The sequence below is a fragment of the Crocodylus porosus genome, unplaced genomic scaffold (genome assembly GCF_001723895.1).
Source record: "Crocodylus porosus isolate Cpor-Errol unplaced genomic scaffold, CroPor_comp1, whole genome shotgun sequence".
In the NCBI taxonomy this organism is placed as follows: Eukaryota; Metazoa; Chordata; order Crocodylia; family Crocodylidae; genus Crocodylus; species Crocodylus porosus.
Genome location: NW_017728936.1, coordinates 10,827,861 through 10,842,120, shown reverse-complemented (window position 1 = coordinate 10,842,120; position 14,260 = coordinate 10,827,861). Strand labels below are relative to the sequence as shown.

Sequence of the window (14,260 nt, the reverse complement as noted above, 5' to 3'; positions counted from 1 at the left end):
AGAGGATGCATGGTCTTGGGGTGAGGGTGGAGCCTTGGGAAAGCTGCAGGCTGTCGCCTCTGCCTCTGGGACCAGTCACTGGGTCTTCATGCCTCAGTCATATGGAAAGCACGATACTTCCCCCAGCCCTTCATCTCTTTGGGCTGTAAACTCTTCGAGGGGAGGGAACATCCTTTGCGACGTGTTTGCACAGAGGCGCCCCGAACCCGACTCTAGGAACAAACAAGTCACGGCGCACCAGGCGTTCCCGGTAGCAAGCTGCAGGGAGTCGGGTGGCGGCCAGTCTCAGCTTGATACCCAGCCGTGCCGTTTTCCTGTGCGCCGGTGTAGTCCACGCAGAGCCAGTGCTCACAATGGCAGTTCCTGCCTTTGTCTTTAGGCTGCGTCTTTGCTTTAGAAATACGCCTCGAGGTGGCTATATAGAAAGCAATCAAGGCCCAGTAACTTCCCCTTTAATTAGGCTGCCTGGCACAGTTGGATTGCACATGACTCCAGCCTCTCCTGCACTATCTGCAAGCTGCCCAAATCACAGAGCATCTCCGGCCTGCGCAGAGAGCTCACGCCTGGGATTCTGTTTTCTGTCTCTGGCCTCTCAGCACATCACAGCCCAGAGATCTGACCAGTCCTGCTGCCTCTCCAGCCTTTCGTTTCCTGGAAGACGTTTGCAGGGCCGGCACGAGTTTTACCTCTATCAGAGCTGGTAATTTCCCAGCAAATGTAATCTGAAAGAGATAAAGGCTTAAAATTAGCTCCCATGTTTGGAATAAAAAGGCCCTGTGCCCCGCCACCAGTGTCTAGAACTTGCTAAGTATCGCTTACCTTTTCAGTGGCAGCTTCAGAGCCGAGGCCGAAGGAAATTATCTTATTTTTGCACTCCGTATTTAGAGACGGAATTAATACGATCTGCTCAGCAGAAGAATTCACACGCTTAAAATGTACCAAGCTAGCAGCGCTCTGGCAATTAGCAGCCGAACAAAAGAGTGCTAATTTGCTGCTGCCATCAAGCCTGTCACACATAAGTCCCCGAATTGGTCCAATTGTGGCAAAATGCTGTTAAACACTAGCTTCCAGCCCTGGAGGGTCACGGGGTGGGCAACCCAGGGAAGACTGACAGCCTGCCACGCGTCCTCTCTACCAGGGCTGAGGGCGGTTCCTCTCTTCCCTCATGCAAGATGCTCAGCAGAACAGCACTGTGCCGAACCCATAGAGCTTGGGGGTTGCTTTTTGCCTCTGGAGAGAGGTGGAGGGGAGAGCAGGTTGCATCCTAGAGTGAGGAGCATGGGAAAGCTGCATGGGGACCTGCTTCTCTGTTGCACTCGGCGCAGCTCGGGGCTGGGTGAAAGTTTTGAAGCCATTGTGCTGTGTCCCCTTATTGCACCAGAGGCCACCAGGGCTGTGCTGACTCCCCCTGAGCCCATAACATCTGGAAGTACATTTCTAAGCATAGCCCCCGACTTATACGACAGGATGATGGGGGGAAATGTTCTGGACTGACAGGGAGGGCTGCATTGGGGCTGGTCGTCCTGACACAACAGCTCTGGCTGGAGGCAAAAGTGGTAAGAGCTCAAGGGGTTTCTCCTCCTTGCTGGGCTCACGCATGAAGCCCCCAGCGGTGCCTGCCCACCCTGCGTTTTGGCTGATAGGAGGAAGGCAGAGTGGAGCTTATTGTGCCTCTGTCATAGCTGTTCCCCACGTGACTGTCTCGGTCTGCAGCCCGTGTCCCATCCCGAGCACCATCAGTCTTTCTGTGTCCCTTTGCCTGTGCCTACCACTGTACCCACCTTCTGTTTCCCTTTGGCTTTTAGGTCCTCCAAGTTGCTGCGTGCGTTCTACATCCCTTTCCTGTCCGAACAGCACACATCGTACGCAAACTACACCATCCTCAAGCCCCGGAGGTCAAAGCAAGCCAGGAAAAAGATAGGAGGTTAGCAGTGCACCCAGTGGACCAAAAAAGGCTCATTGCTGGCCAGCTGCTTACACCTTCCCAAAATCCCCCTTTAGAAAAAATGTGCTTGTAAGATTCAATAATAAAGATCCCCCCAGTGATTTCACTCTGCGAGCCTCCAGCTGCAAAGGGTACATCATCCGCTCTCAGTTCGTGGTGTCAGGTCTCCGCTCTGCCTACACACTCTGTTTCCAGAACACATTGGTAAGAAGCCGTTTGAAAATCCTGCAGCCACCTACGAATACACATTATCCCCGCTGCTGCCTGCATCACGGCTTATTGGGCTAGAGAAGAGAAACAACTACAGCAACAAGATGCGACTGTGTTCAGCTGTGCTTCAGGATACAGTATGCTACCAAGAAAATCCAGAGCCTCTTCTCTCTCCCTTGCCGTCTCTCTATCTCAGTAGTCCTCATCTACTTAATAACTGCTTGCCTACTCCTCCGAACTATTTTCAGACATTAGCACATAAAAAAGAGACCACAGCAGAGACACTGATTCTTAAAACACAGAGAAACACAGAGAATCTCTGTCACTAGGACAGTCCATCTCATCCCATAGAGAAGGGGTGCTAGGAGCCCAGGAGAGCATGGTCCAAGGAAACACTCGCACTTTGGAGCAAAAAGCAAAAACTGTGACTTTGCAAATTCTGCCTTTTCCCAGGTTCTGGTTTGCTTTTCTTTGAGCTCCATTTGACTCATTTCCTGTCCTCAACGTCCTAAAATGACCAGGGGTTTTGTTTATTTTATTTATTCTTGTTGCTTATTTGTAAAGAATGTACGGTATCCTTTGAATCCTGGTCTCTTATGTGTAAAACAACTGGAAACGGCACCAGGGGGCAAAAGGATGATTTCTGTGATGCGATTTCCCAGCTCAACGAGGTACCATCTTCCTTAGCAGTCCACTTTGGCAAAGACTCCCCAGATTGATGCCGTACTTAATTGCATCCAGGTTTTACAGCCATCTCCTGCCTTATGAGCCAGATTAGAAACGACGTTTACATCAGTCTCCTAGAAAATTGCAGAAAGCAGACGGGAGGGAAGGTAGGAAATGCTCCTCTCTGCCCAGAGGGACCACACAAATCCTGTGCCATACTTACTACCTGTTGGGAGGGTTGGTTTGTGGCCAGAATAGTCCCTGAGTGCTGTGCCTTGTGCCGGGAGGAGAGGTTGCAGGAATAGCATGCATGCAAGAGCCAGCAAGTGAGATGGGGCTTGGGGAAGGGCTGTGAGTAGGATTGCCTGGTGCATGGTCATGGGATGCTGAAGCAGGCCGGCGCATCACTGGCCCAGTGTCACAAACAGGTCCATGCACACTGGTCCCTGGAGGAGACAGCCGGGGCAGAGAGGCCCTAGGCAGATTAACAGCTGAGCGGGCTGTTGTCACAGGGTCAGAAGGGCAGGCTGCAGCACTGAGGCTGTGATTTAACATGATGCTATTAGGTCAGAGCAGTAGCTGGGAAGGGAACCGTGCATGGTTTTAACCTGAAAAATGACCTTAGTAGAGGAGAGCAGAGCTGAGGCCCCGGCAGGGAGCCCTTCACCGGGCAGGTGAAATCCCCGTGTGAGGGAACAGGTGGAGGGCTGGGTGCCCTCCTGCTTTTAAATCCCATTTTAAAATACCAGGCAAGGAAGTTGGTGTCCCAGCAGGCCTGAGATTTGAGACTTTACAGTGACTAATCTACCAGTTCCCCAAGTGAAGATGGTCTGAGTAGCATGAGCATGTCCTGGAGTTTCAGCCCCTGCAGCTGGCCTTGAACTTGTGTTTGCTCAGCCCCATCCACCCCCCGGGGGACAAGTGTTTGCTTTGCTCGGTTCTCGTTCCTCCTGTGTGTTTACCAGGTCACGGGGCTGATGACCGCCTTGCTATGTCTCCAGACAGGACAGCGTGGTTTGTACGGTGCTTGGCGCGCTCTAGGAATGGGGCTTCTTTCAGGTGTTTTGGGTTGGGCACCAAAATACCAAGTCACGTGGGAAACACTTTAGCCAGGTGCTGTTGATCCGTGGTCCCTGGGGAGCCGGGACTGTGGGGCCAGTGAATCTCCTGCTTCTGCTACGTGACGCAGTGAGCTGCACTGTCAAATCTCCCCCTAGTCTCTTATGCAGGTTGAGTGCTTGTGGCTGGGTGAGGAGGAAAGCAGACTTGTCAGCTCCATGCTGCAGGGCTGGCATTAAGGTTTCCATTCTCCCTAAAAGCCCCATATCCCTGGGTGAAGGCTGAGAGAAGAGGGCGCCCCCATCTCTGTTTCCTATGTAATTTTGTGCTCGCAGAGATCGTTCCTCCTGGGAGAAGTCTTCCAGCTCCAATTTAGCCTTACAGGATATTTGGACAAGCCTGTTCCCTGGAGGATACGTCTTTAGTGATGTTGACGACTGTGCCAGCAGTCTGCAGCAGAGTCTGCCGGGTGTCTAGCACCCGTCCGGGAGAAGGATGGCGAATAGGACCCCAAGTGGAAACAACGGGTGAGCCAAAGGCAGGGAGGGGGCAGCTGGGCATAACAGGGACAAGTGCTTTTCTTCCTTTTTGCACATCCTGAAGGAAGATTTACTCTACTGAATGCAAAACAAAGGTTGGAAAAATGCGAACTGTGGGAAGGGCATGTTCCTGTCCATACCTTGTTGCCTGGATTAATCCTGCAAGGTTGTACAGGCTGAGATGAAGTTCTCCCCCATGCAAAGGAGCAGCATTAAGCGGAGGCCTGCTTGGAGAGCCCATGGGAGGTGTCAGCCCTGCATCAGTCTTGGGCAGGTCCCCTGCAGAGCAGGCATTTCATCCTGGCACAAGCGGTGTCTGCTTTGCTACAGCCTTTGGGGTGACACTGGAATTTCCCTTTTCAGAGCAGCAGCCTGCACAGGAAACGAGTGACTTCAGGGTCCGGGCTGAGTTTCAGATGAAACTCATGTCACCAGTCAGCCCTGCAATGCGTGTGTCATGCTCCGGTGAGTGTTTTTAACGTGCTTTCCACCCAGAGCATTTACCTTGGTGTAACTGGGCTCTCTTGTGCCCCATGAGGTCGCACATGTGACTTGAAACCCAACCAGCTGTTTGCTTCCCTCCAGGTTTGCACTTATTGATGAAATAAAGAAACACGGGCTGCAGCTAGGAAGAGCCCAGCAAGCCCTTCTCTGTGGTGCTGCTTGTCTCGCTGCCCTACCTCTGTTGCCACCTTCCCTTTCATATTCACTGTGGAAAGATAGTCTAATAAACCCCTGTTTTAAATGACTCTGGTTCCTCCGCCCGTTCTTATTCTGGGTTAAAGTCCATTTTTTTGGGACCCTGATTGACGGGAGTCATTGCTCTGCAGAGGTGCAGTCTTGCTTCTCCTTCAAACATATGTGCTGAGTTTCACACGCACATGCACGTATGCCCCCACACACCCAGCTGCACACTCGCATGCATGTCTAAGTCCCAGTGACCTCTGGTTGCAGGGACAGCCTTTTCCAGCCATTGCTCCCAGTCTGATCAATCCGCCTGTCGACCCACCTTTGAGGGAGCTGCATCTGAGCCCTAGCTACATGCAAAAGGCTGGGGTGGAATTTGCTTCTGACGGCATAGACGAGGCCCAAGCATCACCATGCAAAACTGACGGTTTCCATACTCTGCTCTGAACACATTGCTCTGCCTCTTCCTCAGCACCCTCCCGGGGAATCCCCTGGCACGGGCACGCTGTGTGGCAGAGCTCATGCAGAACGAAGTGGAGGCCGGGTGAGTGTTGGGGTTTCCTTGGGGTCTGCCTCGAGCAGGCTGTGAAGCACGAGGCTAATGACTGAGGGAGCGGGGTGTCTGCAATGAGAGGGCACCGAGCTGCCCCTGCAGCAGCCCAGAACCCAGCGCTTCCAGCATCTGCCAGGGGCTCACACCACGGCGACGATGGGTAGCGTGGCCCCACAAGTACAGCGGTAAACCCCCAAATGCTACAGATGTGTTTGCTTCTGTGTCTGCCCTGATCTAGAAATGATCACCCAAACTCACAAGCAGCACCTGTGGCTCCGTCTGCCCATGCTCCAAGCAGCAGCGTTGTCTCATCAGGGCAGAGGGCCTCACCTGGGCGCTCCAGGGGCTGCCTCCCCTCCCTGCTGCACCGTGGCCAGCATGGAGCTCCTGGCTCCAGCCCCCGCCATCCAGCCCTGCAGGAAAGCGAGCCCAGCTCGTCTCTGCCTGCCGCCAGCCTTCGCCAGCACCCGGGGCCGGGCTTCTGAGATGGGAGTCAGCAGCTTTCCAAGTGTTTGCTTGCACTTTGTGCCAAGCAAAATGTGGTGGACTGGGGTAGGGGGGTGTTTATGGAGCTGCTGCAGGAGGGATCCGAACCGTGGTGCAAAGGGGCCGCAGTCGTGCTGCTCTCCTGTTTGCTCAGGCTCCCGGTTCTTCGGGCACTGCTGGGCCGTGCGTTTCAGCCCCCTGCGGTCTCTGAGCGTGGTCGGGGACTCGGCGCGGGTCCCCGTGTTGGGGGATGGTGTAGCAGGACCCATCTGTCCCCTCTGCACGCTCCAGCGGTGCCTGCAGAGCGGCTGAAAGGTCAGAGCGAGTGAACAGGCCAAGCCGGCACAGCCCCTCCACTCCCCCGGGCCGTCCTTGTGCCAGGCAGCTGGGCTTATGTTCAGCTGGAGGAGGGCTGAAGCGCGCCTGCAGCTGTGTGAGGGCTGAGGCTGAAACCAATCAAGTGCTCGTGGCTGATGCAGGGCCAGGAGCCTGGACTCCTGGGTTGCACTGCAAGCCTTGGGAGGCAGCCTGGGCTCGGGGCTGGCTGTGGGGACGAGACGCCAGGATCCCTGGGGTGGGAGGAGAGTGGTGTCCACCCCCTCGGGGCTATGGACCCTGCTGGGGAAGCGTGCAGTGGAGGAGGCCGGCTCCGGGGCCGGCTCGCTGGACTGCGATGCACTTCTCTTGTTCCCTTGCAGCAAGACGAGGAGGCTGGTGGGTCATTCAGCAGTCGCTTGTTCTGGGCATCTGTGTAGACTGGAGACTCTCAAGGCCATGGAGGATCTTCCACTTGGTGTTCGTGCAGCGCCTGATGCCAGGGAACTCCCCCTCTCTCCACCACCCTGGCCGTGATCGCTGGGAGAGGCTGTCCTGCACATGGAAACCCGGCTCAGGGGAGATGGAGCGTGCGGCGCCCCGCTGCCAGGGAGCCGGGCTGCAGCTGGCCCGGGCCCCTTCCGACTGTGCATCATCTCCGGGAGAGGCCCTGGGGACCACAGGAGCCTCCCAGCTGCTTTGTGCAATGCTGCATGAATCATGCAGCCCAGCAAGCCCAAACCCTATTATTAGCCTTTGGAAAGTGCTGCCTTAGAGACAGGCTTGCTTATAAATATCCCTTATTTTCTCTCTGTCTCCGCGCTAGGGGGCTGGCATGGAAAGAAGAAGGAGTCTTTTGCCGGAGGATTGCGCCTGGCCCTGCTGCTGCCGCCGCCTCCCCGCCTGGGCGCGCTCTCCCCAGCCCAGCTCATCAGCCGCTTGCTGCGACGTTGGCGGCCGCGTGGGGGGTGGCGGAGATTTCACACACCCCGGGGCCAGCTCTTCCCAGCATGCTACAGCACGATGTGTACTGGGATGACTGGGATCAGTTCCCTGCCTCTGCTGCCTCCTGGCAGGACTTTGGCCAGTCGGTGAAAGGAGGCTGTTCACCCATCCAGCCCTCCCCTGTTGTCTCTCTCACCCACCGCGGGCCCTGCCTGCCGTTGCCATTGCTGTTGCATTGTTTAACTCCACTCTCGACAAAGGCCCCCACGTGCCGCACCCCACAGCTGCTATCGGTGGGAAGTTGCACCGGTGGTCAGCTGGGCGCCCGCCCAGGATTTGCTGATGATCCCGCAGGCTGGAGACGGAGCAGCTGCCTCTGCAGCGTAGGAACCAGAGTGGAGGGAGCATGGCTCTCTCCCCTTGCCCCCGAAGGTGCCCGGCGTGCCGTGGGCTTGGAGCGCCCCAGGCCTCCGGTTGCAAAGAGCTGGCTCCAAGGCAGGTGACATAGCAGGGAGGGAGCGGAGCTGGGTCCCCCTCCTCCGGCGAGCCTGGAAGGAAGCTAGAGCAACATCGAGTGGCCCCAGCCCTGCTCGGGGTCCCTTCATGCTGCCGGCTCAGCTTCCTCTGCACCACTTGCCAAGTTAGACAGAGCACGGTCTTCCTTCCCTCTCACCCATGCCCCTCTGGCCAGAGCCTGGCACAGGGAGGGCGGTGAGTGACACCGGCGTGCTTGAGAAGGGATTATCTACAGCACCTGGCGCTAACAGAAGTGGCCTAAGCCCCGGGGATACATTTTTTCCCTGGTGCCAAGGAGAGGAACTGAGTTTGCTGGAAGGTTTCAATCAGGAACCGGCTGCGGGCGCTGGCAAGCGGATGGGGTGCCGGGGGCGTGGAAGGAGCGACGGTCCTGTCTCCCCAGCCTGGGCTGTGAATCCTTTTCTGCTTCTCTCCGTCTCCCCCGTGGAGCCTCGGCGGAGGCGGAAGGGGAAGGAGTTTATTACTGGGGTCATCTCTCCTTTCACCCAAACCATAGCTCGGGGCCCTGGGGGGAAGCGGGCTGGGGGCTGCTCCCGAGGCCGTTCCTTGGGCTCTCAGTAGAGGGCATCCTGCTACCGCAGAAGCAGGCGTGGGACAGGCACCGCGTGCCCGGGGCATCGTGCCAGCGCAGCAGGGGCGAGCGGGATACGGGCAGCCGGCGGGGCGAGGTTGGCGATGCCCACCTCCGCTCCTGGCTCTGCTGCTGCCCGCGTCTGGCGCTTCCTCTCCTGAGCACAAGGCGCGATGGCTGCACAACATCCAGGCCCGGGGTTTCCTTCCTGTCCCTCCGCCAGCCCCCAGGGATGAGACAGGGGAACAGGCTTCCTCAGCAGGCCCTGCCTTGCCTGGGACCAACGGGAACAGGATGGGCAGGTGGGGGGTGCGAGAGGCTATGAAGGGACAGGCTCTCTCCAGCCTCGGGCATGCCAGGGGTACCTCTGCATCCGTGCTGCCTGCACCCCTTGGTCTGCCAGCCCGACCCCGGCAGGTACACAGAGGCGAGGGGTAGCTGCTCGCAGGCTGGGAAAGCAGCCCCTAGAGCTGTCCGTCCCTTAGAGGCAACTGCCCCTGCTCTGCACCCTCAGCAAAACCTCAGATTTCGAGGTGGCAGGTCAAGTGCCACCTCCCAGGAGCATCCCAACGCCTCCACGTTCCCAATTCCTATATGCACGGCCCAGCCCCCGTGCACGGACAGCGGGAATGACTGCCCCGGGCCTGTCCCGTTGCGGTTCCTGAATCCCTCCTTGCTGATCAAATGACTGGGTGGCTCGTGTCTGGGGTGAGAGGGCAGCCTGCCCCTAGCCCTGCGATTTGGTCGTGCCAACCCGGCTTGTGCTGCGACACACCTGGCTGCTGCCGGCGTTATGTTCCCAGCCCCCCGTCGCACGGATGGGAAGAGAAAGCCGGCGTCTGAGAAGCCGGTGGGGAAGGTTTCTTTGTGCGTGTGCAATCGCTGCGCGGGTTGGACGGCGGCCCAGCTCGCCTGTGGCGCGGACCTCTGCGTATCGAGCTCGCAGGTCAGCGGATCCTGCTGCTAGTCGAAGCAGCGAAGCAGGGGATGGCACTGCCACAGGGATGGGGAGTTGGGGTATTGATGTCACCATCCCCGCGGTCTCTTCCCACCGCCGCTGACGGTCTCTTCGGCTGAGAGGCAGAACAAGGGGCTCCCGGCGCGGAGCCCTGCCCTGCTCTTCAAGCAGACCTGGAAGATGTGGGGCCTAATGAGGGCACCCCTGGGATCTCATTTACTTCCGAAGGTGGAGGCGTCTCGGCCCTGATCAGTTCTTGGAAGGAGAATGATTGATGGCCTCCTTTCGATTAGCTCCCTCCCCCTCTCAGCCCTCCGCGGCCTTGCAAACCATACTGCTACCCTGGTTATCTTTCAGCGAAGGAGAGATATCATCCCCCCAGGTCGAGCAGGGCCTGAAGGCAGATGCCAAAAAGCTCACAAGAGGCACTCGTCCTTTTACTCAAACCCTCCCCACAGCACCAGGTTGCAAGCCGGAGTCCCCTCCGAGGGGGAGAGCTGGCAGGTCCCCCCATGGACGGACCGGAAGATCCTCTGCCACCGAAGAGCATGGGCCACGGCCCCGTGCCCTGGGCAATGGGGGGGGCCTGCCTGACCTCCTGGCCCCGACACTGCAGCCAGGGAGGCACGTCGGAGCAGCGCGACCACGCGTCTTCCCCGCAGGGCACTGGCAGTGCCTGGCTTGCCAGCAGATTCAAGGTTATTTCTACTGCATCTTAAATGTCAGCTGCCGTCTAACTTGCCTGCTGCATTAATGATTTACAGGGCGTGCGTCAGAGCTTTTGTTGCAGGAAGGCCGCTCCGCTGCCGCCGGAGTCGTCTCTTCCCCCCGGCTGCCCTCGCCTCATCTCTCCGGCAATTGCAGCCTGAGCGAAGCAACGGCCCCGATTGCATCGGGGAGAGACCGTGCCTTTCAGTTCGGCGGCCTTGGGACAGCTGGCATGCATCAGAGCGAGAGGCAGCGGTGCCAGGCGGGCGTGTGTGAAACTTGCACCCAGCCGTGGGCTCCTGGGGTGCATTTTCACCCGGTTTGGAGGCTTAGAGCGACCCCTCCGATAACTCCTTCGGCTGTTCTGAATGACGATGTGTGAGCGATACATGCTGACAGCGCACTGAGCATGAAGGGGCCCCAGGTTGTGTCCCAGACACAGGCAAAGGTGGTCAAAGGATGCCCGAGATGGAACAAGTTCAGCTCCAGCCTGGGGCCCAGGAGACTGAGCGCCAGTGCCCTGCTCTGCCACAGGCTTCCTGTTTAGCCTTGAGCAACTCACTTAGTCCCTGAGTTCCCCCTCTATAAAAGCAAGATCATACCCTTGTGGTGCTTCACAGAAGGGTGGGAGCCTTGTGGACTATGGGGGTGTCCTTACACCGTTGCACAGCCCTGCCGTCTGCACCTAGGTTTGCTCAACACAACAGCTGCCAGGAGCTGCCCTAATTTCAAAGTCTCATGCAGGCCCCAAGCCGAGGAGGCACATGGGTATCAGGCGCCCATCACCAAGATCTCTGAATACTGCTCGGAGACCTCTCGTACCTGCCGCGCTGTTGGCCAGTTCGGGGGGGGCGACAAACCCTGTCACTGCCACAACTCACTTTTCCACCTGGAAACCCTGGTGCGGTGGGGAGCAGCCACCAGGTCAGCACCAACCGCGCAGCCAGGTCCTTGGCCGCTGCAAACTGGCACGGCTCTGGCACAACTGAGCCAGCCCTTGCGCCCTGGCGCCGGTCACCGAGTGAGATGAGATCCTGAGTACCTCGAAACACCAGGGCTCATCCCGAGCGCTTTCAAGGCACGTGCTGCCTCCTGTTCACAACAAGACAATAGGGACGAAGCTTCACTTACGGCCCCGGAGGCGCGGAGCGAGCAGAGAACCAGGACCACAGTGTCCAGTGGGACCTACTAGCAGAGCCCGTTCCCAGAGACCTGGTGGGGCAACACCACGTGCAGCCTGTTTTCCAGCAGTGAGCAAAATAACAGCGGAGTATCTCCTCTCTTGCAGCCCTCCTGTGCGAGGACCTGTTCTGCAGGTGTGATTGCAGCCCCTCGGCCCCGGATTCAAGGCAGGATGGATCCCCGCTGGATCCCCACCTAGGTCCCGGGTGGGTTCTGCAGCCCAGCACTGAACGTCGGGTATCGCGGCTTCACCGTTCACGGTACCCCAGCAAGCCACGGGCCGTTGACCTGAGCTAGACGTAGCCCGAGACTGCCAGCCCGCTGGACAGACACCGAGCGGAGCCCTTTTCCTCCGAGGCCTTTTGACCTCACATTCCAGAAATATTCTTTGCTTACTGATTTGAATCCCAGTGGCATTGCTAAATCTGACAGCACGCGCTCCCTGCCAGAAACTCCCCAACGGCGAGGAGAACGGGCTGGCTTTTTCCAGCCAACCCATCAATATTTGCTCTCCCCGGCAAGCTGTTAAAATGCCGTCGCTCTCTTGTGTTGATGCTTGTTTCTCTTCTCCTGCTGGAGCGTTGCCCCACGCATGATTGTGAAGCGAGGGCAGAGCCAGCGTTCATGGGAGGCATAGCTGTGGGCTGCCACGAAGGGCCTGGAAATCAGGTTTGAATCTGTGTTTTGTACCTGGCACGTGTTTCAGCCTCTCCTCCACCTGCTTGAGTCCCTGGAGGAAAGGCAAGGCACAGCTGGAGTCCCTGGACAAAGCCTATGGAGTTTCCGATGGGTTCAACTGCTGTCCACGGCAAGCTCCTACCAACTAGAGAGAGGCCAGGCTTTTACCTTCAGCGTGTGTAGGGATGGAGGCAGCCAGCACTACTTTTTTGCTTGCCCAGCCCCTAGTACTGTGGTTTCCAAGTCTGCTACAGGCCTTCTAGCTGCTACTGCAATATGAATAACAAGAACCAGGAGAGGGAGGGACGTCGCCTTGAGAAAGGTGGGATGCTTCTTTGCAAGTTCAGGGTTCCTCAGACAGAGAAATACGGAATCACAGACAACGAGGGCTGGAAGGGACCTGAGGAGGTCACAGCTAGTTCAACGCCCTGCTCCAAGCAGGATGAGCCCCACCTACATCATCCCAGTCAAAGCTTGGTCTACCTGGGTCTTCAACATCTCCAAGGATGGAGATTTCCACCACTGCTCTAGTAACCCATTCCAGTGCTTCACCATGCTCCTAATGAGAAACTTTTTCCAAATAACCAACCTCAACGTCCCTCGCTACAATTTGAGCCCATTGCTTCTTGTTCTGTCATCCGCCCCCACTGAGAACAGTCTGCAAATAGCAAAGATAAATGTGGCTATGTGTTTAAAGCCACACAAAAACCCAGGCTGTCAAGGGAAAGACATCATCTACTGCCCCGCAAAGCTGTCAGATCATCCTGATGTGTTTTTTCTTGCAGTTAAAATGACAGGATTTTGCAAAAAAATCTTGTTGGTCAAATAAAAGATATCCTCTCTGCTAAAAAAGATATCATCCTAAAAGATATCATCTCTACTATGAGTCCTGAAGTTTGAGGACTTTGAGTCCTTGTAGTGAAGGCACACACTGAGCTAAACGCCGGTACCTGGCGATGGGTTTCAGGTTAGGCTTGGTCAGGTCCTTGCACTTTGTGCCGTGCGTACAGGGAGGCTCTCTGGAGGGAGAGCTGGACTATTTTCTCCCCTGGGATATAGCTCTAGGGAAATCATGAGATTTCTTTCATTGTGGACCAGGACCTCCCTGTACAAACACAGGACAAAAGGGTGGCTCTTGGCATAGACCGCCGACACGTGAATCAGTGACATCCCAGCTCTGACGTCCCCACAGCAAACCCGTTCTGCTTTCTTACCACTTGCAATGAGAGATGTCTGAGCCAACGGGGAGGGGAGTCAGGGCAAAGGGAGTGGGCAACAAAAACTGCACGGGAGGGCAGAACTTCCTGCAATTGCAGTCACGAAACCAGGATCACGGTAGTTAAACAACAGATGCTGTCTGCATGGGGCATCTAAAAAACCCTGGTCCACCTCTGGGCAGCCACAGAGATAGCTGGAGCAGCAGGAGATCGGTCTCTCCAGCCCTCGGGCAGCTAGCTTCAATTCAGTAGTGCTGCAAGAACGATGGAGCCAGGTCTGCCACAGAGAGATGGAAATTAAACTGGCAACCCCTTCCCTTCTGAAGTATCACGGAAGATTTATAATGATATTAGCATCAGTTTATATTCACTGGATGGAAGGACGGGAAGGATCGAGATGATCTATAGCTTGCGTGTGGTGATAAATCCTCATCTGTAGTCCCGCTGTTATAGATCTGCAATTCTCCCATCTCAATCTGTTCTGGCCAGGGTGCCAGGATATTTCTCTTGTGAGCACCAGGCCACAGATCAGTCCTTCGGAGGCAGTTACTAGAAATGCATGGGTGATGCGCTCTCATTCAGGAGGCTGGGGGCTTTCACTTGACCCCAGAGCAGGGCAAAAGAAACAAGGGCGCTCCAAAGGAAGAGCAACCCCCTTCCCCTGGAAGATCCTTTCTATGGAAGAGCCTGCATGGGTTTAAATTCACAGCAGAGAAAACTCCTTGAAATGCAAACTGTTTGGGGTCACTGCTGGAGGTGCTTGCATGCATCTTCCCCACGTGGTTTGCCTTGGGAGTATGGGGGTAATAGGCCCACTTCAATTCAGGTCATTCTAGTCCCGGCTCCGGTTACTTGCCTGTGGGTTAGCCTGGATCTGGGCACGGAAAGTCTGAGCTTACGTTGCTCGGTGCCTTTCAGGGGATGATCTCCATGGCAGCAACCCAGCAGGATGCCGTTCTGAGAGCTCAGATAGCATCGCCTTTATCTGCTGTCTTGCTGATGTG

At 56.6% G+C, this 14,260-nt stretch overlaps 1 protein-coding gene across 2 annotated transcripts in view; it reads left to right on the top strand.

Annotated features, from left to right (window-relative positions):
• The window catches only part of ALG9 (ALG9, alpha-1,2-mannosyltransferase), a 38,101-nt gene extending 32,936 nt beyond the window's left edge, over positions 1–5,165 (top strand). Inside the window, exon 15 of one of the 2 annotated variants that reach the window (XM_019547101.1) lies at positions 4,216–5,165. In XM_019547101.1, coding sequence (XP_019402646.1) covers positions 4,216–4,357 — 142 coding nt within the window. In that variant the 3' untranslated portion in view covers positions 4,358–5,165. Of the gene's footprint in view, positions 1–1,805; positions 2,603–4,215 lie in introns of those variants that run through there. The other variant, XM_019547102.1, reaches the window with a different exon arrangement.
• Positions 5,166–14,260: the final 9,095 nt, after the last annotated feature.